Genomic DNA, 20,646 nt, shown 5'->3' with positions numbered 1-20,646 from the left:
TTTTAGTCCTAATCCTTAATTATAATATGTGAGTTTTATTATTATTGGATAATTAATAGTATGCTATTTATGTGTTAAATTTATATTGCTTGCTAAGTAAGGTATACCCATTTAATTAACTCTCCAATTAATTCATACCAAGAAAACTTTTTTATGGGACTCATCAAACATTTAATAGCATAAGAATTATTAAACATTTAAGTTATCATAAAAATTGCTGACACAAAAACAAAGCAGGTTAAATGGAAAAGAATTGTATATTTTTATTTAAATCAGAATAAAGATTTGAGGGATATTTTTTTCTTAAAAATATTATTTCTACTTACAGTTTTTACTTACATTTGACGTATTGTTAGACTATAAAATTTAAAATTTTAATTTAAAAATAAAATTGACAAAATTAATTTTATATAAATTTATAAGTAAAATTATATGTAAATATAACATTACTATTTTTTTTTTTTCTATTCCTAGTCGAGTTTAGGAGGATATTTGGGTGAAAGATTTAAAAAAAAAGTGGATGACAATTTAGGTAATGGCAATGAACAAAAGGGCAAACCGGGAAAGAAAGAGGTAGCGGTCATTATCAAACAAGACCCGGTTTGTCTGCTCAAGGGTGGATCTTCGCACGTTATGAAATGTAGAGTTTTTCAGTTTTAACGCGCAGAGAGAGATAGAGAGAGAGACGAGGCGCCAGTTCTGCATATGCTTTCACTGCACACGAGGAACCACACCAACTGCACCATCCCAACCCAACCGACTCTCTCTCTCTCTCTCTCTCGCACACATTTGTTTTCATTCTTACCTTCAAGCGCTCTAAACTTTGGGTGTAACTGCGTTTATGGGTGTGTGCAATCATCATATGTTATAGCTTTGGCTTTGGAAGATCAGAAACCGTGTGTTTCCAGCTATGTTTCGTTCGAAGTGGTGGTTTCTCCGTCCGTTGTGCCCCCTTTCGTTTGCTTTAGAAACAAGTTGTCGTACTTGTAAATGAAAGTAAAATACTCCTACGTATTTTGGCCGTAGTTTTTTTTTCATTTTCTTTCATTTTTCTTCTTATGTTTTTTTAAAAATCTGCCGAAAATTTGTTTTTACTTTTATTTTTTGTGGTCGTATATCTGAGAAAATCAAGAGTTCTGAATTTCATGGATGATTTGCTGGCTTGAGTTCTGTTCATCGGTGCTTGAATGCTGGAAACTCCGCAATGTAGTGGGATATGGAACTGTTCGAAGCTAGCAAGTTCAGTTTTTTCCCTTCTGGGTCTTCTTCAACTTAAGCATTTAGAAGGGATTTACTTCGTTTTGGAATGTACATTTGGTTCAAGACGCTAAGGGGGACCTGATTTAAGTGGTTTTGATGAGTTTTCGCTCAGACCCATGAAGAACTTATCCTGGTTTAAGCAGATGTCCACCAACGGGAAATCTGGGAGGAGGCTTTCGCTCGGAGAGTACCGGCGGGCGGTATCGTGGTCCAAGTACTTGGTGTCGTCGGGGGCGGAGATAAAGGGGGAGGGAGAGGAGGAATGGAGTGCAGATATGTCGCAGTTATTCGTCGGCAGCAAGTTTGCATCAGGGAGGCATAGTAGGATTTATAGGGGTTTATATAAGCAGACGGATGTGGCCATTAAGCTGATAAGCCAGCCGGAAGAGGACGAGGACTTGGCTGCCATGCTTGAGAAGCAGTTCATTTCGGAGGTTGCTTTGCTATTTCGGTTGCGGCATCCGAATATCATCGCTGTAAGCTCTGTTTTCTTCAATGGGTTTGTACATACTTATCTGTATTTTGGATTGTTTGGAATCTTTAAGGCTGTGTGGTTCTGCAATAATGAAATATTTGATATGAACTTTTCGTTTTTGCTATATATATTCTCTTTTGTTGTAATTATGTTTGTATGGTGTATAGAATTTTCCTCATGTTTGACCTTGGAATTGAATATTGCGTTATATATATATATATATATATCCATTTCACTTGAAATAGAGAGATCCTTGTCCAATCACTCCCTCCCCCGCTCCCCTTTTAGCTTGAACCAAACGATTTTGGACACAATCCAGCTTTCAGAGGGGCAGGTCGGGAAATGCAAGCTTAATCCTATACCCACCTGTTTATCTATTCTTCCTTATATGCTCTTTCATTTATATTTTGTCAGTTCTTTCCTCAGCAGCAGGGATGTTGAGCTAAAATCACTATTTTCTTGAATCACTTCAAACATATTCCATTATGGGGAAGGAGGTATTAACATTTACCAGAGCTCATTACGGCAAGTGGCAGCATCCTTTATATTTTTTGCTATCAGCAACTAAGAGAAAGGAAAATAAGTTGGAATTGTTAGGAGTAGTCTTTGAGTTTTCAATTCAATGGCTATGTGCTTATTGAGGTTGGAGATTTGGAGAAGGGGTGGGAAGCCTATCAAAGTGCAGTGAAATGGATCACAATTACTGCAGCGAGGCTAGAAATTTGAAATGCTGATTCCCTGTGAAAAGAGTTATTCATTATTTAATGAAATATTATAGTGCATTGGGGATTTCTTAATGATTTTTGGGTTCAGTTTGTTTTAGGTGGTGAATCTATATATTTTTGACACAGTTGACATTGTCAACTAGTATACAATCCGATCAGTCTTTCTGACCACTGTATCTTTTCTACTGTCTTCATGCAGTTTGTTGCAGCTTGTAAGAAACCTCCGGTGTTTTGTATCATCACTGAGTATTTAGCTGGAGGTTCATTGAGGAAGTACCTCCATCACCAGGAGCCACATTCTGTTCCAGTCAACCTAGTTCTGAAATTAGCCCTTGACATTGCACGTGGGATGAAATATCTTCATTCTCAAGGGATACTTCACAGAGATCTGAAATCAGAAAATCTGCTGCTCGATGAAGATATGTGTGTGAAGGTAGCAGATTTTGGTATTTCATGCTTAGAGACGCAGTGTGGCAGTGCAAAGGGTTTCACAGGCACTTACCGTTGGATGGCTCCTGAAATGATAAAACAAAAACACCACACAAAGAAAGTCGATGTTTACAGTTTTGGCATTGTTCTATGGGAGCTTTTAACTGCATTGACTCCATTTGATAACATGACTCCAGAGCAGGCTGCATTTGCAGTCTCCCATAAGGTATGTACCTGATGACCTGAAATATATCCAATGTAGCTTTTTATATGTCTCAAATGGAAGGCTTTCAAACATTTGTATCCATGATAAGAAGTCCATGATAAGAAGTTAGCAACCAAGATCCTGAAAGTTGAGGCTCTTTTTTTTTCTTTTTTCTTTTTTTTTTCTTGGAAAGTAAATAATAGTTAGTGAGAAGAAGAAATTTGGGGGAGAGAGAGAGAGAAGTAGATAACAGCAAGTAAATCACCCATCCTCCACTGCAGCTTATGTTCTTTGTCTACTGAGTAAATCACACACATAAATTTCATACCTTGTGCCCTTAAATCATTATTAACATGTCATTTTGTAAAATTTTGTTGGAATAGACTTTTGTATTTCCACTTCGTTTGGCATAAAGTTAGATGATACTGGATGCCCTAAATCATCTGATATTCTTAAAGATTTTTTTGGTAAGTAAATGGTAGTGTTAATAAGGATAGGCACAAGTACACAAGATGGTATACAAGACATAAAACCTATCTCATTCGTAATATTGATCTGATATTCTTAAGGTTACCAAATAAATATCTTATCAAGAGATAGATTTGGTATATTCTTGAGATTCCATACTCTGTAATTTTGCGTGCAATGTTGTTCTAATTTGTAAAACTAGAATGAATGGGGAGAATTTATGTTAAAATTTATTTGATGATAATTAAGATTATGGCCTGTTGTGTGATCAATGAAAACCTTTGAGAACAATTGATAAATGGATGTTGGAAGCACTAGTAGTGGGCTCAACAACATTAAATTTTAGTTAAAAAATAACCAAGTGTAAAATAAAGTGCTACAATAGGCTCAACAAATATACAACGAATTTAATCTTTGGCTATATGACTGGCTAAATTTATTGAGTGAAAGAGACTAGCCAAAGTTTAAAATCAATATTTTAATAGAATAGTAAAAGATTTATTGAGCCTATTATTTGGTGTTGTAAAAAATGGCTAGCTAAAATTTGTAAAAGTGAATTTTCTAGCTAAATTTTAACTAAAGTTTGTCGAGGCTATTACTAATGCTCAAATCAATGAGTTCTAATTTCTTCAGCAGCTAGCTTCTCTCTCTCTCTCTCTCTCTCTCTCTCTGTACGTGTGTTGTAAGAATAGATTTTATTTGCTGTGTTTTTATGTTGTGCAATTTTTCATTTTAGTTCCCTTTAATATTTGTTTAATTGAAAGTGTCCTCCTAAATAAGTTATTATTCCAATATACATGTTACACTAGTACATAGTGTGGAGGATTTGAAATGTGAAGAAGATGAATAAGAACAAAGGGCTTCTAAAAGCAATTAATGTCGGATGTCATTTGCACCATTGAGTTATAGTCCGCTTTCACAAAAGAGAGTTATAGACTTTGCTTCTAGTTTACCCACGGTGTCTGCAGAAAGGAACCATATTTTTAAGCTGCAAATTATGGGACAGCAATTATACAATGGACACTTAGTTAAGATGGTGCCACATTTTAGCTACACATCATTAATACGATACAATTTTCTGGCAAGCTTGCGATGTGCTGACAGCTGATTTTTTACCTAAACAAACATGTATAACCTTGGTTTTTTTTAGGGGGGAAGGGGAGGGCGGGCGGGGGCAGTGTATAAGAAACTCATAAAATACTGAGGAATCATTATGATGGGTTACATCCTTTGCAAGCTTTTGTCTTCAAGATGCATCCCAAAACAATGTCTTCCTTACATGCAAGGTGTGGTGTCACATGTTTTCCCTCAGTTTTTTTTCCAGTTCATGTGGGACTGGCTGTTTTGGTCATTCTTATCCATGCAGGACATGCCACCTCAAACTGTAGTACTACCATAAAATATGATATAGCGTTATCCACATTTTTCTAGAAGCATCTATGAGCTTGATCGCTTCACTTTTAATTTTGAAGGTCTGAACACATTTTTACATAGAAATTACCGACTATGACTCCAACAAGACCTAGAAAGTAGAAAAATCCACATTTGCAGCCATAAAGTCTGGTAATGGTGCTGTGGTTGCAAATACTGTCTATCATAATCCAAAGAATTTTGTAGGTCCGTAGCCGCTCATTGTTTTGGACCATCAGCCTTGTGGTCCAGCGGTATCTGTGCTGAGTGCTCACATTTATGTGGATATTTAGCCCCATACGCTGGTTATATTTACCTGAGCAGTAATTTTGGGGCCATGTATAGGCAAACCTATATTTGGGAATTGTTATCAATTACAGGGAAAAGGTACCTTTCTTACTATCTGAAAAAAATCAGGCTCTTTTCTGGCTTCGAACTTAAAAGGTTTCATGGTTGAGCTAAAGATAAATAATTTCTTTGAACATCACGAAAGCTGTTCATTTTTTGCTAGTTTTAAAATGAAGAATTGCACAGATTGACTTATCAAGATTAAAAATTGCAGAGATTAGCTTTTGATTTTTCATTTTAGCATGCAAGCTTCATTAGTTTCTTATGTATTGAATGTGCTTGGCATTGTGCAGAATGCAAGACCACCATTGCCACCCACATGTCCTGCTGCATTTAGTCATCTCGTCAGCAGATGCTGGTCAAGCAATCCAGATAAACGACCACATTTTGATGAGATAGTTTCTACCTTAGAAAGTTACGTGGAATCCCTCGAGCAAGATCCCGAGTTTTTCTCATCCTTCAAACCTTCCTCTGATCACACCCTTTTTCGATGTTTGCCAAGATGCATTGCTCGTGATAGATCTGCTTCTTTAAAAGCTTAAAGCCTCTTCCTTAGCTACCTATGATGCAAGAAGTGTATCATATGATTGTCTGGCTTATCTGTTCAATTATGATTATGGACTTTGTAAAAGATTTTGCTTTATATATATATATATAATTTAAGTAAAATAATTTTATAAATCAAAGAATAGGCAAAGCCTCATACAATGTACAGTTTGCCCTAGCTAAGTAGGGGCAATGGAGATAAAAAAATCATGAAGATTAAGGCCATTAAAATCAACAGCAATGACCTAAGTACAAAGAGTTCTAGTAAAAAAAGCTTTCAATTCCTCCATCGATCTCCCTTTGTCCTTGAACATCCGATCATTGCGCCTGCCACAAACACCATATAATATATATAGGGATCATTTTTCACACAATTTCAACCTGTTAGATATCTCTCAAGTTTGTCTAGCTGGCCAAAACTGCTACCATTGTCACAGGCATAACCCAAGCCAAGTCTAATTTTCCAAGAACGTTAGTCCATAACCCTTGTGTTGTCTCATAGTGAAGTAGGAGATGGTTCACATATTCACCCCCTTCCTACACATATAATACCAATCTGCAATGATTATCTTACGTTTCCTCAAATTATCGGTTGTGAGGATCTTACCCAAGGAAACGCTACTTTGGATGGTGCCTTATATCTTCAAAGCTTTCTCCATAGAAATTGAATATGAGGCTCTTGAGTGAGGGTATTTTAGTGCACTCATTTCTTCACTCATGGCTTGCTTCCAACTTGTAGAGTCTTTATCATCAATAGCTTTGAGAAATGTGGTTGGCTCTCCATCTTCGGTAATCAAAGCTCTCATGGTGATTTCCTTGAGTTTCTTTGAGACCAATTTGACGGGCCTTCGCTCGCGGAAGAACTGGGCCGTAATAGCGAAGCGAACTCTTTACATAACATAAAGTGAGTCAACTTGCTCGATGTAGGCTTGCTCCTCTTGGCAGCCTTCTTCAAGTAGGCTTCTTTCTTCGATAATGCTTAGGAATGAGCAAACCGAGAAGAAGCCTTTACCTGCGGGGATCCACTACAACCTATTATGTGAGTTGCTTGATTTTATGGAATATAAAAGGTTGAAAAAGGCTTCAAAGTTGCTCATTTGCCAATCTTGCATAGCCCTATTGAAACTGATGTTTCACTGGATTTGCTCCCCCGATCTCACCATGACTTTTGCCACTGAAACATTTTTGTCACTTGCTAACCGGAATATTGTAGAAAATGAATCCTTTAGAGTCTCGTTGCCACACCATGTATCAAACCAAAATTTAATTTTAGCTCCTTCTCCTAAACAAAATCTAGTATAATGAATGAAGACCTCCCACTCTCTTCTTATATGTTTCTACAACTCCACTCTATGTGCTCCTTTCACTTCCTTTGTACACCAACCCCCCATAAACCCTCATATTTGCTCTCAATCACCACCTTCCATAGAGCTTCAGAGTCCTTATGATATCTCCACAACCATTTGCCAAGTAACACCTAATTAAAAGATCTCATGTTTCTAATGCCCAAACCACTATTCAAGAGACAGCTATATACCTTCTTCCACTTGACGATGTGAAATTTGAATTCCTTCCTCACTTCACCTCACAAGAATTTCCTTTGAAGTTTATCAAGACGAAGCGTCACACTTGCTACGATAGGAAAAAAGGTACATAAAAAAAGTCAGTAGATTAGATAATGTACTTTTGATCAGGGTAATCATCCACTATTTGACAGATACAATCTCTTCTATCCTGCTAGTTGCCGCTCTACTTTCTCAATCATTGTGTCCCATAATGAAACCGCTCTCAAGGTGGCTCCCAACAGAAGTCCAAGATAAGTCATAGGTAACAAGCCAATCTTGCATCCCAGAATACTAGCCAATTGTCTAATACGATGTACCCCTCTAATAGGCACCATCTTTGATTTGTCCGAGTTTACTTTTAATCCAAATGTTGCTTCAAAGCAAAGGAGCAAGGCCTTCAATACTCGAACCTGGTTATGATCTATCTCACAAAATAAAAGAGTGTCATTTGCAATTAACAAATGAGAAATGTTAATAAGTCCCATATTCAAGGATCCTATCGAGAAACCAGCCACAAAACCATTTACAACTAGGGCCGAGATCATTCTACTCAATGCCCCCATCACAATAACAAAGAGTAATGGGGACAACGGATCTCCTTGTTTTAAACCTTGTGTGCTATTAAATAAAGCAGTTGGGCTTCCGTTTATCAAAATTGAGAATTTCACTGTTGTAATGCACCACCAAGTCCATGAATGCCATCTCTCCCCAAAATCACATCTTCCTAGAAGGTCCAGAAGGAAATCCCAATTAACGTAGTTATACGCCTTCTCCATGTCTAACTTGCAAATAATCCATGTGGCTCCAACTTTCAATCTACTATTTATGCATTCATTTGCAATAAAAACCGCATCTAAAATCTAAATATCCTTTATGAATGCATTTTGAGGATTTGAAATTAACTTCACCACTACCTCATTCAGTCGGTTCACTAGCATATTGGAAATAATCTTGTATACCTCATTTACTAAACTAATGGGCCAAAACTCCTTAATCACCGAAGCCCCCACCTTTTTCGGTATCAGTGTAAGAAAAGTGGCATTAATGCTTTTCTCAAACTTTCACACGGAGTAAAACTCTTGGAACACCTTCATAAGATCATCTTTTAATACATCCCAACATGTTTGAAAGAAACCCATAGAAAAACCATAAGGACTCGGAGCCTTGTCTATAACCATTTTCCTCACTACTTCATAAACCTCTGTCTCCTCGAAAGGCCTCTCCAATCAACAGACATCATTGGGCTCAATGGAGTCAAAACCAAGCCCTTTAAGTTTAGGTTGCCAATCCACCTGCTCAAAGAGTTATTGCTAAAAGAAGTCAATTGCGTGATTGTTTATCATTTGCCCTTCTCGACACTCAACACCATCAATTTTCAGCATTTTGATGTTGCTAGATCTCCTATGTGAATTAGCTACTTTGTGAAAGAACTTAGTATTTCGGTCTCCTTCCTTCAACCATAACGTTCTTGACTTTTGACACCAAGAAGTCTCTTCCAAAAAATAATCCTTTCTAAATCTGCTTCCAACACTAACTTTTGAGCTACTTCCTCCTGAGTTAAAGTTTGGGCCTCTTGAATCCTTTTCTGACTCTTGGATCTCCATTATTTTGCTTTTCTTGCGTTCCCCTATGTCTCTAAAAGACTGCATATTCCAAACGAGCTCTCCATGCTTGCCGGGCTCCTTTATGCCCCAGCCCGTGCAAACCAGCTTGCTTGCTCTGGTTTCTTCCACAAGGGCCGTTTGCTTTCCATTCTCATATTACTTGGCCCAGCCTTATGGCCCGACCCCTAGTTCTGTCTTTTATTTACATTTCAGTTTACATTTCAGGCCTTAACAGGATCCGTAAATGAGCCCTTGCCATACCTAAAACTCCCTCGTATTGCCTCTTTCCTTATTAGTCTCAACACGCTTAAAAATCTTTGCCACTTCTCCCTGCAACAGCCATAGTTGCACCTACATCTCCCTCAACAGACTACGTACCTCCTTTTCCTCCCTCCCGACAACTTCCCTCCCAACCCCCCTCTCCTGAAAAGCACCACGATGGGCTCGATGCACATCACTATCAGTGTACCCGTTGGAAGATCCACTCCCACCAGCCCCTATTCTCGGGTCACTTTGCACTCCTACCAAAGAAAGCACCTCCCTATAGGATCAAGATTTCGGGTTACCTTTTTCCAACATTGTCCTTCACTAAGCACCACCAGAAGGCCCACCCTTGTTTCTACCCTTTGGCATGAACTCCCCTAACACCCCCTCAATCTCCTCCATCCCTTGCCCCTCATCTTTCAGTATTAAGATAAAGCTTCTCCTACCTCCTTCCTCATATTCTACCACGCTTGTTCGATCACCTCTGTGCTATGAAACTATGGAATCCTTCCCCCGTCAACGAGTAAAAATCCCTCCTTTCTCCTTTCGAACAGTCATCCAACGCTCTCCTGAGCCATTGAATTGTGGCATGTCCCAACTGTACTTCATTTTTGAACTTCCATCCTCTCTCAATGATCCGTAACAAGCTACCTTCCTTCATGAGCGTAAAGAGCTTTGTTTCAATCACAAGCTCCTTTGAATAAACTATCATAACACCACCGACGTTCTATCACTAACGTTCCACCATCCTCAACAGAAAGAAGAAAAAATAATATTTTTGCACTTGTACAGAGAGAAAATAGAGAGAGAAAATGTTATGAGACTCCAACACTACTTGTTACAGACATTTGCAATTGAGGATGAAAGAGCTGCTTTGTTGAACGGTATCAAGAGCACTGCAGAGTAAATGGGACACAAGTTAAAATCTAAGTGTAGAACTAGATGTGTCTGAAAACACTTTGAGAAATGAGGCAATGTTCTCGAGAAAACCTGTCGCACAAACCCAGCTATATATACTGGAACTTAAAGCATTTCCTTCCAGCGGTATTAGATTGCTTTTCAATATGTGCAATATTACTTCTCACCTGTCACCAAAGATCATGTAAGTTCAATCTTGATGGTTAGATCTTAATAGTTTCAGGTTGTCGTAGTTCGAAGGTACCGTACCTAACATGTCAATTCTTTTAGTTTGGAGTGAAAAATGAAACTTCTCGATAGCTATACAAAGACTCTAATATGTCTCAGTTGCTACCCGAGTTTCGGACAAAATTCAAAATTGGTTGGGGTGTCGGACCTTATTCTAAATGATTGAAGGCCATTGCTCCTATTTGACTTTTGTTTTTCACTTTAATGTCGGGACTATGTTAATTTACAATTGATGAGATGTAATATGACACGTTAGATTTATTTTATAATAAAAAAATATTTATAAAAAGTTTACGTGATACTGTTAATTATAATGAATAAGTTGTATAATTGTCTTTTTTTTTTTTTTTCTTTTCTTTTATCAAATGTATGGTGTATATATAATGAGTAGAATAGCTCTAAAACTAAAAAAAGATTAATCAACATTTTAAAATATTTTATTATTGACAATCTCCAACATGAAAATGAAAAGCATCTAAAAATTCTTTTCTCTACAGCCATGATTTAAGTATCCAATCTCGCACCAAATCAATTACCCTACATTAATTATGTTTTCTAAATTCTCTATGTGTCTATTTAAGTTCGGATGAATGTCTCCACAAATGCTTACTCAAACTTAAGAGACTAAAGTTTTACTCTACTTGAGGGCCTCAAGTGAGAGAGAGAGAGACATCGAATCGAACTTACATAATTTATTATTGTTCATAGAAATATTCCGAGCAGCATTAAATAAGCAATAAATACTGTATGACTCAATTAATATATCTATTTTTATCTCACTTAAGGTCTTCACGTTTAGACAAAAATTTAAGAGAATATTTTTTTACCATCTAAGTCCCTCTTAAAGACTTTCTAATGGACAGAACACTAATAATTTTGGTTGCGTTTAGTTACTGAAGTGATCTCATATATTTTGTAAATAGTAAAAAAAAATAGTTAAAAGTAATGATAAAATATTGAATAGTAGTACAAAATAATAAAAAGTAATTGAAAAGTAATGATAAATAATGAATATTAATAAAGTATGTTGAGAATACTCTACCACCCAAATTGGCCCGAATCAACTCTAGATTGGAGAAATTCATGGTCAAAAGTGCAACCATAATCACACTTGGTAAAAAGAAAGTTTACCATAAATCATTCTTTTTGCATAGAGAAATATTCCCCAAAATTATGAACATAGAATCGCTTTGGACCATTGGTACAATTGTCCCTAATAATTGAATAGTTGGAACTTTTGTTTTTTCTCCATTGGCATGAGTAGGTTTGGCTTTGTAGAAGGTTATGTAATTTATATGTGATTCTCCCATTATTATAATCTAAGTCGATATGATTGGACAGTGGATGCCATATCACTCCAAGCTCGAGACAAACTCACTTGCTTCAATATTATTCAATAACGTTTGACTATCTTTCACCTTCCATATGGCACACCTTAGGAATACATATGTTTAACTAGTAGTTGGATTTTGTATTTATCTAAAGTATACAATGAAGGTTCGTCATTATTTCATCATTCTAGACGATTGATCATATTCGAATTTCATTTTATTATTACATGTTAAGTTCGTATTAAACTTGCAGATTAAAAAATCATCGATCCTAACTAAAAGCACCATTCTTGCTTGAATGAATGAGAAATCCACTTAATCAACATTTAAGAGGAAATAACAATTGCTTTGAGAGGTAGAGAGTGACATATGAACTACTCTTAAGTATAAAGTGTCTATGTTTAGTGCATATATTGCATCGAACTAAACAATTATTCTTAATTTTAATAAGTACCTATATTGACACAATAAATTGTACCCATATAAACTATGTTTCCATTTATTTTGAGTCTTGACATAATTATATTTGTATAAATAACCATGAGATAAACATAATTAGAAAGAGCAATGCTACCTACAATCTCCATTTGAAAACTGCAATTCAGGCCTAGGTAATTTTATTTTTAAAATTTTTTAAAATTATAAAAATATCCCTCCTAAAATGATATTTTTTTAATTTAATAAAGAGTTTACACATACAGTCTCTAAGTGGGACTATAAATAAAATTTTTCAATTAGAAAACATTAAGTTCATATCATTCTAACATTCAAGATGACTCTCAAGACACTATAGAAAAGTATATAGTAGTACTTCTCGAAACATCATTTTTTAGAAAAGAAAATAAATCCTTAAAATCTATTAGAAAATTATTTATGCAGGAAAATAAAATAAATTTATTATATTAAAATTTTTATGTGATTAATTTAAAAACAGGAGAAAGGAAAGAAAAATCTTCATAAAGAAGATTAACAGAAGGCAAGTTAACTTCATGAGTTGGACCTTTTGTCCACAAAACCTAACATTCCCACCGAAAGTATCCCAAAAAAAAAAAAAAAAAAAAACATTTTCTTCCTGTTAATAATTATTTTAGCAAAGTTAATAATTTATTATTATTATTATTATTATTATTATTATTATTATTATTATTATTATTTATAAAAATATCTCAGGGGTAGAATTGTGTTTTAAAACGACAGCCATATTCTTGCAATGCCAGGTGGGAAGTTACAGCGAAACACAGAACAAAAGAAAGAGAAAGAAAAAGGCAAACGGACAGATTGCAGGCGCGAACGCAGATAGGATGGGGGCAGAGAAGTGAGAAGTCGCCTTCTGACCTCTCTTCCCGCTGACGCTCCATCTCTGCAAAATACCCATTTTTGCCCCCACCCTTTGGTCAAAATCCTTCCTTCCTGGCTCCTTCAACATCCTGGCTCATTTATATTCCACCACCAAAAGGAGAACTTTCTTTGATTTTCATTATTTGTATTTCTTTTTCTGTTTTTGTATGACACCCGGAGAACATAATCCCTTCGCTTTGAAATTCGGTTCCGGGTTTAAGGTATGGCTTTAAATTTCCTATGCATGTGTTTCTTTGTTTATGGTTGAACCCAATTTTTTCTCCTTTCTATTTCTCATGCGATTCTGTTTATGCTTTGTGATGTTGTTTATGGGCTCGCGTTATTAATTCATCTTATTTATTGGGTTTTTATAATTGGTAAGTGCCAATTTGTTATGAGTTAATACTCAGTTAAGTTTCTACTGGTTTTGTGAAGATCTGATGAGAAAAATCTATTGGATTCTACAGATTTATGAGGAAAATCCGAATTTTGTTACACTTACTTGATTGCGGTAAACACAGGCAGTTTGTTCACGAGTTGAAATCTTTTACATTATTTTGCATTTGCGCCATGTGCTCAATTCACTTTTCCTAACATAGGTTAAATTAACTACTGATCTGTGCCCTGCATATGTAATTGGAAGTTTTCTTAAGCGGGCTGTGTGTGTGTGTGTGAAAATGGAAATTTTTATAAATGTAGTGCTTCGATGGTTGGATCTGCTATGACAGTTGTTTGATTGAACGTGTTCTATATGTGGACCATTTGTTGTAGATTATTTATTCATTACCAACCTTCTTGTCCATTTGGGTGCATAAAGATGCCTGGCATTGTTATGGACGAAATTAATGAAGAAAAGGTCGTGAATGAAGTGAATGGAAATTCTACACCTATCAAGGAAAATTTAGTTGAAATGCCTGGCATTGTTATGGAAGAAGTTAATGAAGAAAAGGTTGTGAATGAACCGAATGGAAACTCTACACCTGTCAAGGAAAATTTAGTTGAAAATAAGTTGCTGGAGAGTACTACGAGTCAAAGCCCTCAGAATGCAGTTACTGATCTCCCTGTTGACGGGGTTGTTGAGACCTCGATTGAGCAGCTTTATGAAAATGTATGTGACATGCAAAGTTCTGATCAATCACCCTCCAGGCGAAGCCTTAGATCTGATGGTGAAGAGTCTAGGATTGATTCAGAGTTACGCCATCTAGTAGGAGGGGAGATGAAGGAGGTGGAGATAATCGAAGAAGAGGTAGTTGATAAGCCAGGCAATGATTCTCGGAGCAATTCTTCCCCTAAGAAGGGAAGTTCATCCACTGGTAAGAAGTCAGGGAAGATGGAGGAGATCCAGTCTGCGAGTACGAAGTCTGTTTCTCCAGGGCATTCCAAGAAATCCTCTCGCTTGCAGTTGAAATCTGAAGCATCATCAAAATCTAATACTAAGGGAAAAAGTCCTCCTGAGAAACCGATTACTGAGAAGCGGAACAATAAGAGTTTGAAAAAACAAAACACAGGTGTCACTCCTGTGAAGAAGAAGCAAACCTCGACTTTGGGAGGGTCTAAGTTACATAATGGATCTCAGGATTCCACTGAATCAGAAATACCAAATCCAGATCTGGGACCCTTCTTGCTTAAGCAAGCAAGGGAGTTGATTTCTTCAGGGGATAATCCCCAGAAAGCCCTTGAATTAGCACTCCGGGCAGCAAAATCATTTGAAATATGTGGAAACGGGAAATCCAGTTTAGAATTGGTCATGTGTTTGCATGTTACTGCTGCAATATACTGCAGCTTAGGCCGCTACAGTGAGGCAATTCCAGTTCTTGAGCATTCAATTGAGATTCCAGCAATTGAGGAAGGTCAAGAGCATGCCCTTGCTAAATTTGCGGGTCAGATGCAACTGGGTGATACTTATGCAATGCTTGGCCAGCTGGAGAATTCGATAATGTGTTACACAACGGGATTGGAAGTCCAGAGACAGGTTCTGGGAGAAACTGACCCAAGAGTTGGTGAGACTTGTAGGTATTTGGCTGAAGCTCAAGTTCAAGCATTTCACTTTGATGAGGCTGAGAGGCTTTGCCAAATGGCACTTGACATTCATAGAGACAATGGTTCGCCTGTTTCTCTTGAAGAGGCAGCGGACAGGAGGCTCATGGGTCTTATATGTGAAACAAAAGGAGATCACGAGGCTGCACTTGAGCACCTTGTTTTAGCCAGCATGGCTATGGTGGCAAATGGCCAGGAAGCGGAAGTGGCTTCTGTCGATTGCAGCATTGGGGATAGCTACTTATCTTTGTCTCGGTATGATGAAGCTGTTTTTGCTTATCAGAAAGCACTTACAGCTTTCAAGACCACCAAAGGAGAGAATCATCCAGCTGTTGGTTCAGTCTTTGTCCGTCTGGCTGACTTGTATAACAAAACAGGTAAACTAAAGGAATCAAAATCATACTGTGAAAATGCCCTCCGGATTTATGAAAAGCCCATCCCTGAGGTCCCTCCAGAGGAGATTGCAAGTGGGCTTACTGATGTTTCTGCTATCTATGAATCAATGGATGAGCTTGACCAGGCACTCAAATTGCTACAGAAGGCATTGAAGATATATAATGATGCCCCTGGTCAGCAAAGTACAATAGCCAGCATTGAAGCCCAGATGGGGGTCATGTACTACATGTTGGGGAATTATTCTGAGTCTTACAACTCCTTCAAGAATGCTATCTCAAAGCTTCGTGCAAGTGGCGAGAAGAAATCTGCCTTATTTGGAATTGCTCTCAACCAAATGGGCCTTGCTTGTGTGCAGCGTTATGCTATAAATGAGGCTGCAGAGTTATTTGAAGAAGCCAGGAGTGTTTTGGAACAAGAGTGCGGACCATATCATCCTGACACGCTTGGGGTTTATAGCAATCTTGCTGGCACGTATGATGCAGTTGGCAGGTATGCACTTTATAACGTCCTTGAGTCTTCCTTTCCATGTATTCATCATGCAGGCCTAGTCCATCTTTGGTGGTGCTAAAACCAAAATGAATGAAATGGCTGAGATTTGCTTTAATTTCTTCCTTCTATTGTATTGAACAATAGGTGATTGTTAGATTTGAATGCTTAACGCTTCTGATATTGTGAGAAAATGGAAATATATTTAGTTATGAACTGCATTAAAACAATAATTATTTATCAGGATCTTGATTCGAATGTAGTTTTGAATTCCAAGCATACATTATCAATGTTTATCAGTAGTGCCTTCCGTTATATCACACGCAGGTTGGATGATGCAATTGAAATTTTGGAGCATGTTGTTGGAACAAGGGAGGAAAAGCTTGGGACTGCAAATCCTGATGTCGATGATGAGAAGAGAAGGTTGGCTGAGTTATTAAAAGAAGCAGGCAGAGCTCGGAACAGAAAGGCCAGATCACTAGAGACCCTTCTTGATGCCAATCCTCATAATATAAACAATGACTGCATCGAGGTATGATGAAGATGATTATGGCTTCAGGTACAAGTATGGTGTATTATACGGCTTACTCATGTTTTAAGAGAAGAAGAAAACGAAAAGAGGGAGGGCGGGGGGTGTCAATCAGATTCCTGTTGTGGGTTGAATCTAATAATTGTGGGGGCATGGTTGTATTATTGGTCCATTCTCCACGGATTATGCTGGTTGAACGTAATATTATTTGTAATACACTGTTGAGGTAATTATGGTAAATCTTCTGTAACAATCATTTCTTCATTACATAAAACTCTAGATTTGCTTACATTGCTATAGCATGAGCATTCTTCTACCATGTCTGTACTATAATTTTCAAGGAAATCTGATGAATAACGATTTCTTTGTTGTGTCGGACTGAGTTTATGAGATCTGAATCATGTTTCAAATTTTTTATCACTTGTACTGAGTTAATGAGATTATGAGACGAGAGTTAAAAGTAGGAGCATACGGTCTTGGTTTCTTTGTTGAGATTCATTATGGAGCAATAAACTTTTGGTGGCACCAGTTGCATAACAGTAGGTTCAGGTGAATGGTTTCCGCCCATACTAATAATTTCTCTACCCTGCCAAAATCAGATCGATGCCAGCCACCAGTTGCATAACAACAGGTTCAGGTGAATGGTTTACGCCCATACTAATAATTTCTCTACCCTGCCAAAATCAGATCGATGCCAGACAATGATATGCAGAGATTATGCAGTGCGCACGAATTACTGGAATAACAAATACTCTATATAACTAAGCATGCATGTTTTGCCAGTTCCATCTCACTTTCTTTTTCCGTTTCCTTTCCGTTACCTATATGTGAATATGTTTATACGGTAGTTTTTTGTCGTCAGTTCATATTTTCTCAAATCTGATACTTTCCAGTCATGGAAAGTCGACGCACGCCCCACCATGACATTCTCTTGCTGCTGATTTGTTGGGACGATGCGGAGCTGCGTCCAAAATATCAGCACGTGGACCTCACAGGCAACTTGTTTCCACATGTGGTCTTCACGAGCCGCCACTCTCCGACAGCTCCGCAGGCTACACGTGCCGCACCAGTAGATTCCCCTCCCTCTGATCTTTCAGATCGGCCCAACCCCACCTCCATCCCACCAGTGTGTGACCCTCACGCTCTACTTTAGAGGTGCGGGTTGACTATCACGCTACCGCAGATCTACTCTTCTGATGCCAATCTATCTGGATTTTCATTTTTCGTAACCCATGATCTTGTTAAAGAGACTAGAGATCTCTCCAAAAAATTTCTCAAAATAATGGACTACAATGCACCCGCTTTTATTTTTTCTAGCGGTGGCTTACCTTCAAAACGTCTTTGAAGACGGTATTCTCTTAGTAGGGCTTGGGTTGTGACTAAGAAATTTGTCTCAAAATCTTTTTTTTTTTTTTTTCTTTTTTCCACCACTTTTGCATGTGGTTGTTGTATTGGGCTATTTGTTGGGGAACCCCACCCCTTAACATATATATCTTTAATTTTAAAGAAGTTTGCTTGCTTAGGAAAAAAAAAACATGTTTTGAGATATTATTAATAAAACCCCAAAAAATATTATGCTTTGAAAGTTATAAAGATATAGATTAGGAAAAATCTCAACTCACGCCAACTTGTACCTGTAGAATATCCAAATCTAATGCTTATCATTATTCTACTCGCAATGTTGCTGTGAGCCACTTCTTCCAGTTTTTATTAGGTAGCTTTGGGTGGTTTTAGTTTGGTAGATCACTTATTGATGTTAAAAAATTCAGAGTCTTTATAATTGTGGGTCTTAGGTATTATGTTCAAATCAATGTCACAATGCAATTCTAATGTCAACTATTTATTAACAGTGTTGGAACTTAGGTGGAAATAGGAACAATGGTTCATTTTTTCCGGATCTACATACCATTTTTTTGACATATAATGTTCATGAACATAATAATTTGAATAATGAAATATTTGAATTGAATAAGTACTATTTATCACCATTTTAACTGTCAGTATATGTGTTGAAGACTGATAGTTAATTCTATGGGAGAGGTTGGGGACATACTGCAACTCCCCGTTTACCAATCTGGTTTATTCGTGAGAGGCATGTGTCACCAAATGCATAGCTTGTATTGTTGGCTCAAAAACCACAACTGGAAGTGAAAAGGAAACAACCTAGTTCTTTAAGAATGCAGCAGGGTCCCAGAGAGTAGCTCAAATGTCTTAAACTTGATTTTGCTCTGTCTGCAGCAGCAATGCAGACACTCTTGCTGCCCACCACAATTGCAGTAACAGTTGTCTGAGTGTCCAAATACCACATACATGTATACGAGGGCATATGGCCGGTCGACTGTTAGGATCAGAGAGGTCATCATAAAGCATTCAAAATATTAAAACAAAAGGGCATAAAAAATATTACATGCATGTTCATGTGAGAGAGTGCGTGTAAATCTTGTGTAATGCCCCAACATTCTCAGTTGAGAAAACATCATGAACCAACCCACAGTACACAGAGGTGATCGCAGGTGCTTGAAAACACAGCCATCACTAAACAGCAACCAATTTCGACAGAGTACTCTCCTCATTATCTCATTTCTGTTTAGACAAGGGTTGGAAGCTCCTTCCACAGTTATTATAATGCATGTTGGAGAAATTGCTGAGACTGTAAAAGAAAGAGAAAAATGAAAGAGAGAAAAGGGTACTTATATCAGACATTAATATAGAAGTCGAAAGGATTACATGTTTCTTATTTGGTTGATCACTGAAAGGTATTAGAGATTCACTAACAAACATAGTATGTATAGTATACACAAAACAATATATTAAACATAAATAGGATTGGTTAATTGGTTGTGCTCACCCAGCCTGTCCATTGATTATTCAGGGGGGGGAGTTGGCATCCACTCCCATTGTATAAATGATAAGACACGTTATAATCCTTCACATGTCCGATTGTTTTGACATTTTGTGTCGTTTTATTCTCTCTTTACAATTTTCAGTCTTCAAAAACTCTAATTCATTAATCTATAGCAACTACCAAGGGCCACCCCTTCACCATGATCCCTCCCTTGTCTTCTATATTTAGTTTGTAGAGGCTGATTCCACAGTTTTTTTGTCTACCCATAGCTTCAACAAAACTCAAAAGAGAAATTCCAACATATACATCATCGATCTAAAAGTCTTGGCTTTGACACATACCTATGAATTTGTTTGAACTTGTCTAACTTAGAAATCCCAACGTCTGCCTTAATTAAGTAGGCAAAGATACTGAATTCATCAGCTGGGGAACAACGTTCAATCATTCCAAGACAAAGCTTTATTGCACTTCCATATAACCCATCCTCAACATACTCCCTAATCAACTTATTAGCTGATGAAGTCATGAAACCCTAGTTAAAGGTGATCATCCAAAGATCCAGATTTGAAAATTGATTTCTGAGATGGGTTTTCCTCGAATTGTACCGAAGCGTGTCACACTTCAAGTTCAGGGAGAGATGATATGTTAGGATTATGTCTTATGAGAAGGGAATTGGGCCACTGGGCCGGGTTTGTGTCACAGGTTGTTGAGTTGGGTTTTTATCTTTATAATTAAGTCCATATTGTTTTCTTTAATTCTTTAGATTGTAAGTCCAATGGGCTGGTCAACCCAATTATTAGTGTCAAATTACTTGGTTTGTCATGTAGTATGCGTCTAAAAGGGAAATCTGCATTGTTGTGCTCCGTGTGTCAGCCTTATATGGGGCACTGTCTATATGTATGTAAATTACTCCAAATTTTATGAAAATTCAGTTATCACTTTTTTCCTTTCTCTCTCTACCTCTGGAGGCCCTCACCCTTGAAGCAGGCCCTTTCCATGCACTATACAGGGCATGCTTGGGAGGGTAGTGAGATTGGCAATAAGTTTTTCCATAGTCGGGTTCATAATCTCCATTCTTTTCAAAACAGAGTTGTCTTAACACATCAAAATACATTCAATTTGTGGTTCATCTAGGAAGCACCTTTTTTTCCCAAGAAACAAAAAAAATTCAATTTGCTTGATAGGGGGCGTGCGGGCAGGTGGCTAGGGCGGGAGCCCTCGTCCACAGACAGGGGCATG

At 37.4% G+C, this 20,646-nt stretch overlaps 2 protein-coding genes and 1 long non-coding RNA gene across 4 annotated transcripts; 2 read left to right on the top strand and 1 right to left on the bottom strand.

Moving 5' to 3' along the window:
• Positions 1–657: 657 nt before the first annotated feature.
• On the top strand, positions 658–5,992 carry LOC122280524 (serine/threonine/tyrosine-protein kinase HT1-like). Its single transcript, XM_043091466.1, has 3 exons — positions 658–1,736; positions 2,660–3,115; positions 5,614–5,992. Exons 1-3 carry the CDS (start codon positions 1,377–1,379, stop codon positions 5,860–5,862), a joined length of 1,065 nt encoding a protein of 354 aa, XP_042947400.1. The 5' UTR covers positions 658–1,376; the 3' UTR covers positions 5,863–5,992.
• A 6,997-nt stretch (positions 5,993–12,989) lies between these two features.
• Positions 12,990–16,982, top strand: LOC122281231 (protein KINESIN LIGHT CHAIN-RELATED 3). Of its 2 annotated transcripts, none has more exons than XM_043092585.1 (3): positions 12,990–13,335; positions 13,932–16,036; positions 16,361–16,982. In XM_043092585.1, the coding sequence occupies exons 1-3, from the start codon at positions 13,282–13,284 to the stop codon at positions 16,569–16,571; spliced, it is 2,370 nt and encodes a 789-aa protein (XP_042948519.1). In that variant the 5' UTR covers positions 12,990–13,281; the 3' UTR covers positions 16,572–16,982. The 2 variants fall into 2 exon arrangements, with proteins under 2 accessions (XP_042948519.1, XP_042948520.1); XM_043092586.1 differs by having other exon boundaries at positions 13,886–16,036.
• Positions 16,983–18,659: 1,677 nt separating this feature from the next.
• LOC122283015 lies at positions 18,660–20,287 on the bottom strand. Its single transcript, XR_006230515.1, has 2 exons — positions 19,749–20,287; positions 18,660–19,212 (listed from the first exon to the last, which is right to left on the bottom strand). It is a non-coding gene; the product is annotated as an uncharacterized LOC122283015 (long non-coding RNA).
• Between the last annotated feature and the right edge of the window lie 359 nt (positions 20,288–20,646).

Source organism: Carya illinoinensis, chromosome 11 (assembly GCF_018687715.1).
Source record: "Carya illinoinensis cultivar Pawnee chromosome 11, C.illinoinensisPawnee_v1, whole genome shotgun sequence".
Classification (NCBI taxonomy): domain Eukaryota; kingdom Viridiplantae; phylum Streptophyta; class Magnoliopsida; order Fagales; family Juglandaceae; genus Carya; species Carya illinoinensis.
Note: the sequence above shows the minus strand (reverse complement) of the source record. Positions and strands in the feature narration are given on the sequence as shown.

What these genes read in the sequence shown, in the direction of transcription:
- LOC122280524 (XM_043091466.1), top strand. Translation starts at nt 1,377, where the DNA reads ATGAAGAACTTATCCTGGTTTAAGCAGATGTCCACCAACGGGAAATCT. An exon ending in GGCATCCGAATATCATCGCT is followed by an intron (nt 1,737 to 2,659) that starts GTAAGCTCTGTT and finishes GTCTTCATGCAG; the next exon opens with TTTGTTGCAGCTTGTAAGAA. An exon ending in CATTTGCAGTCTCCCATAAG is followed by an intron (nt 3,116 to 5,613) that starts GTATGTACCTGA and finishes GGCATTGTGCAG; the next exon opens with AATGCAAGACCACCATTGCC.
- LOC122281231 (XM_043092585.1), top strand. Translation starts at nt 13,282, where the DNA reads ATGACACCCGGAGAACATAATCCCTTCGCTTTGAAATTCGGTTCCGGG. An exon ending in AATTCGGTTCCGGGTTTAAG is followed by an intron (nt 13,336 to 13,931) that starts GTATGGCTTTAA and finishes GGGTGCATAAAG; the next exon opens with ATGCCTGGCATTGTTATGGA. An exon ending in ACGTATGATGCAGTTGGCAG is followed by an intron (nt 16,037 to 16,360) that starts GTATGCACTTTA and finishes TATCACACGCAG; the next exon opens with GTTGGATGATGCAATTGAAA.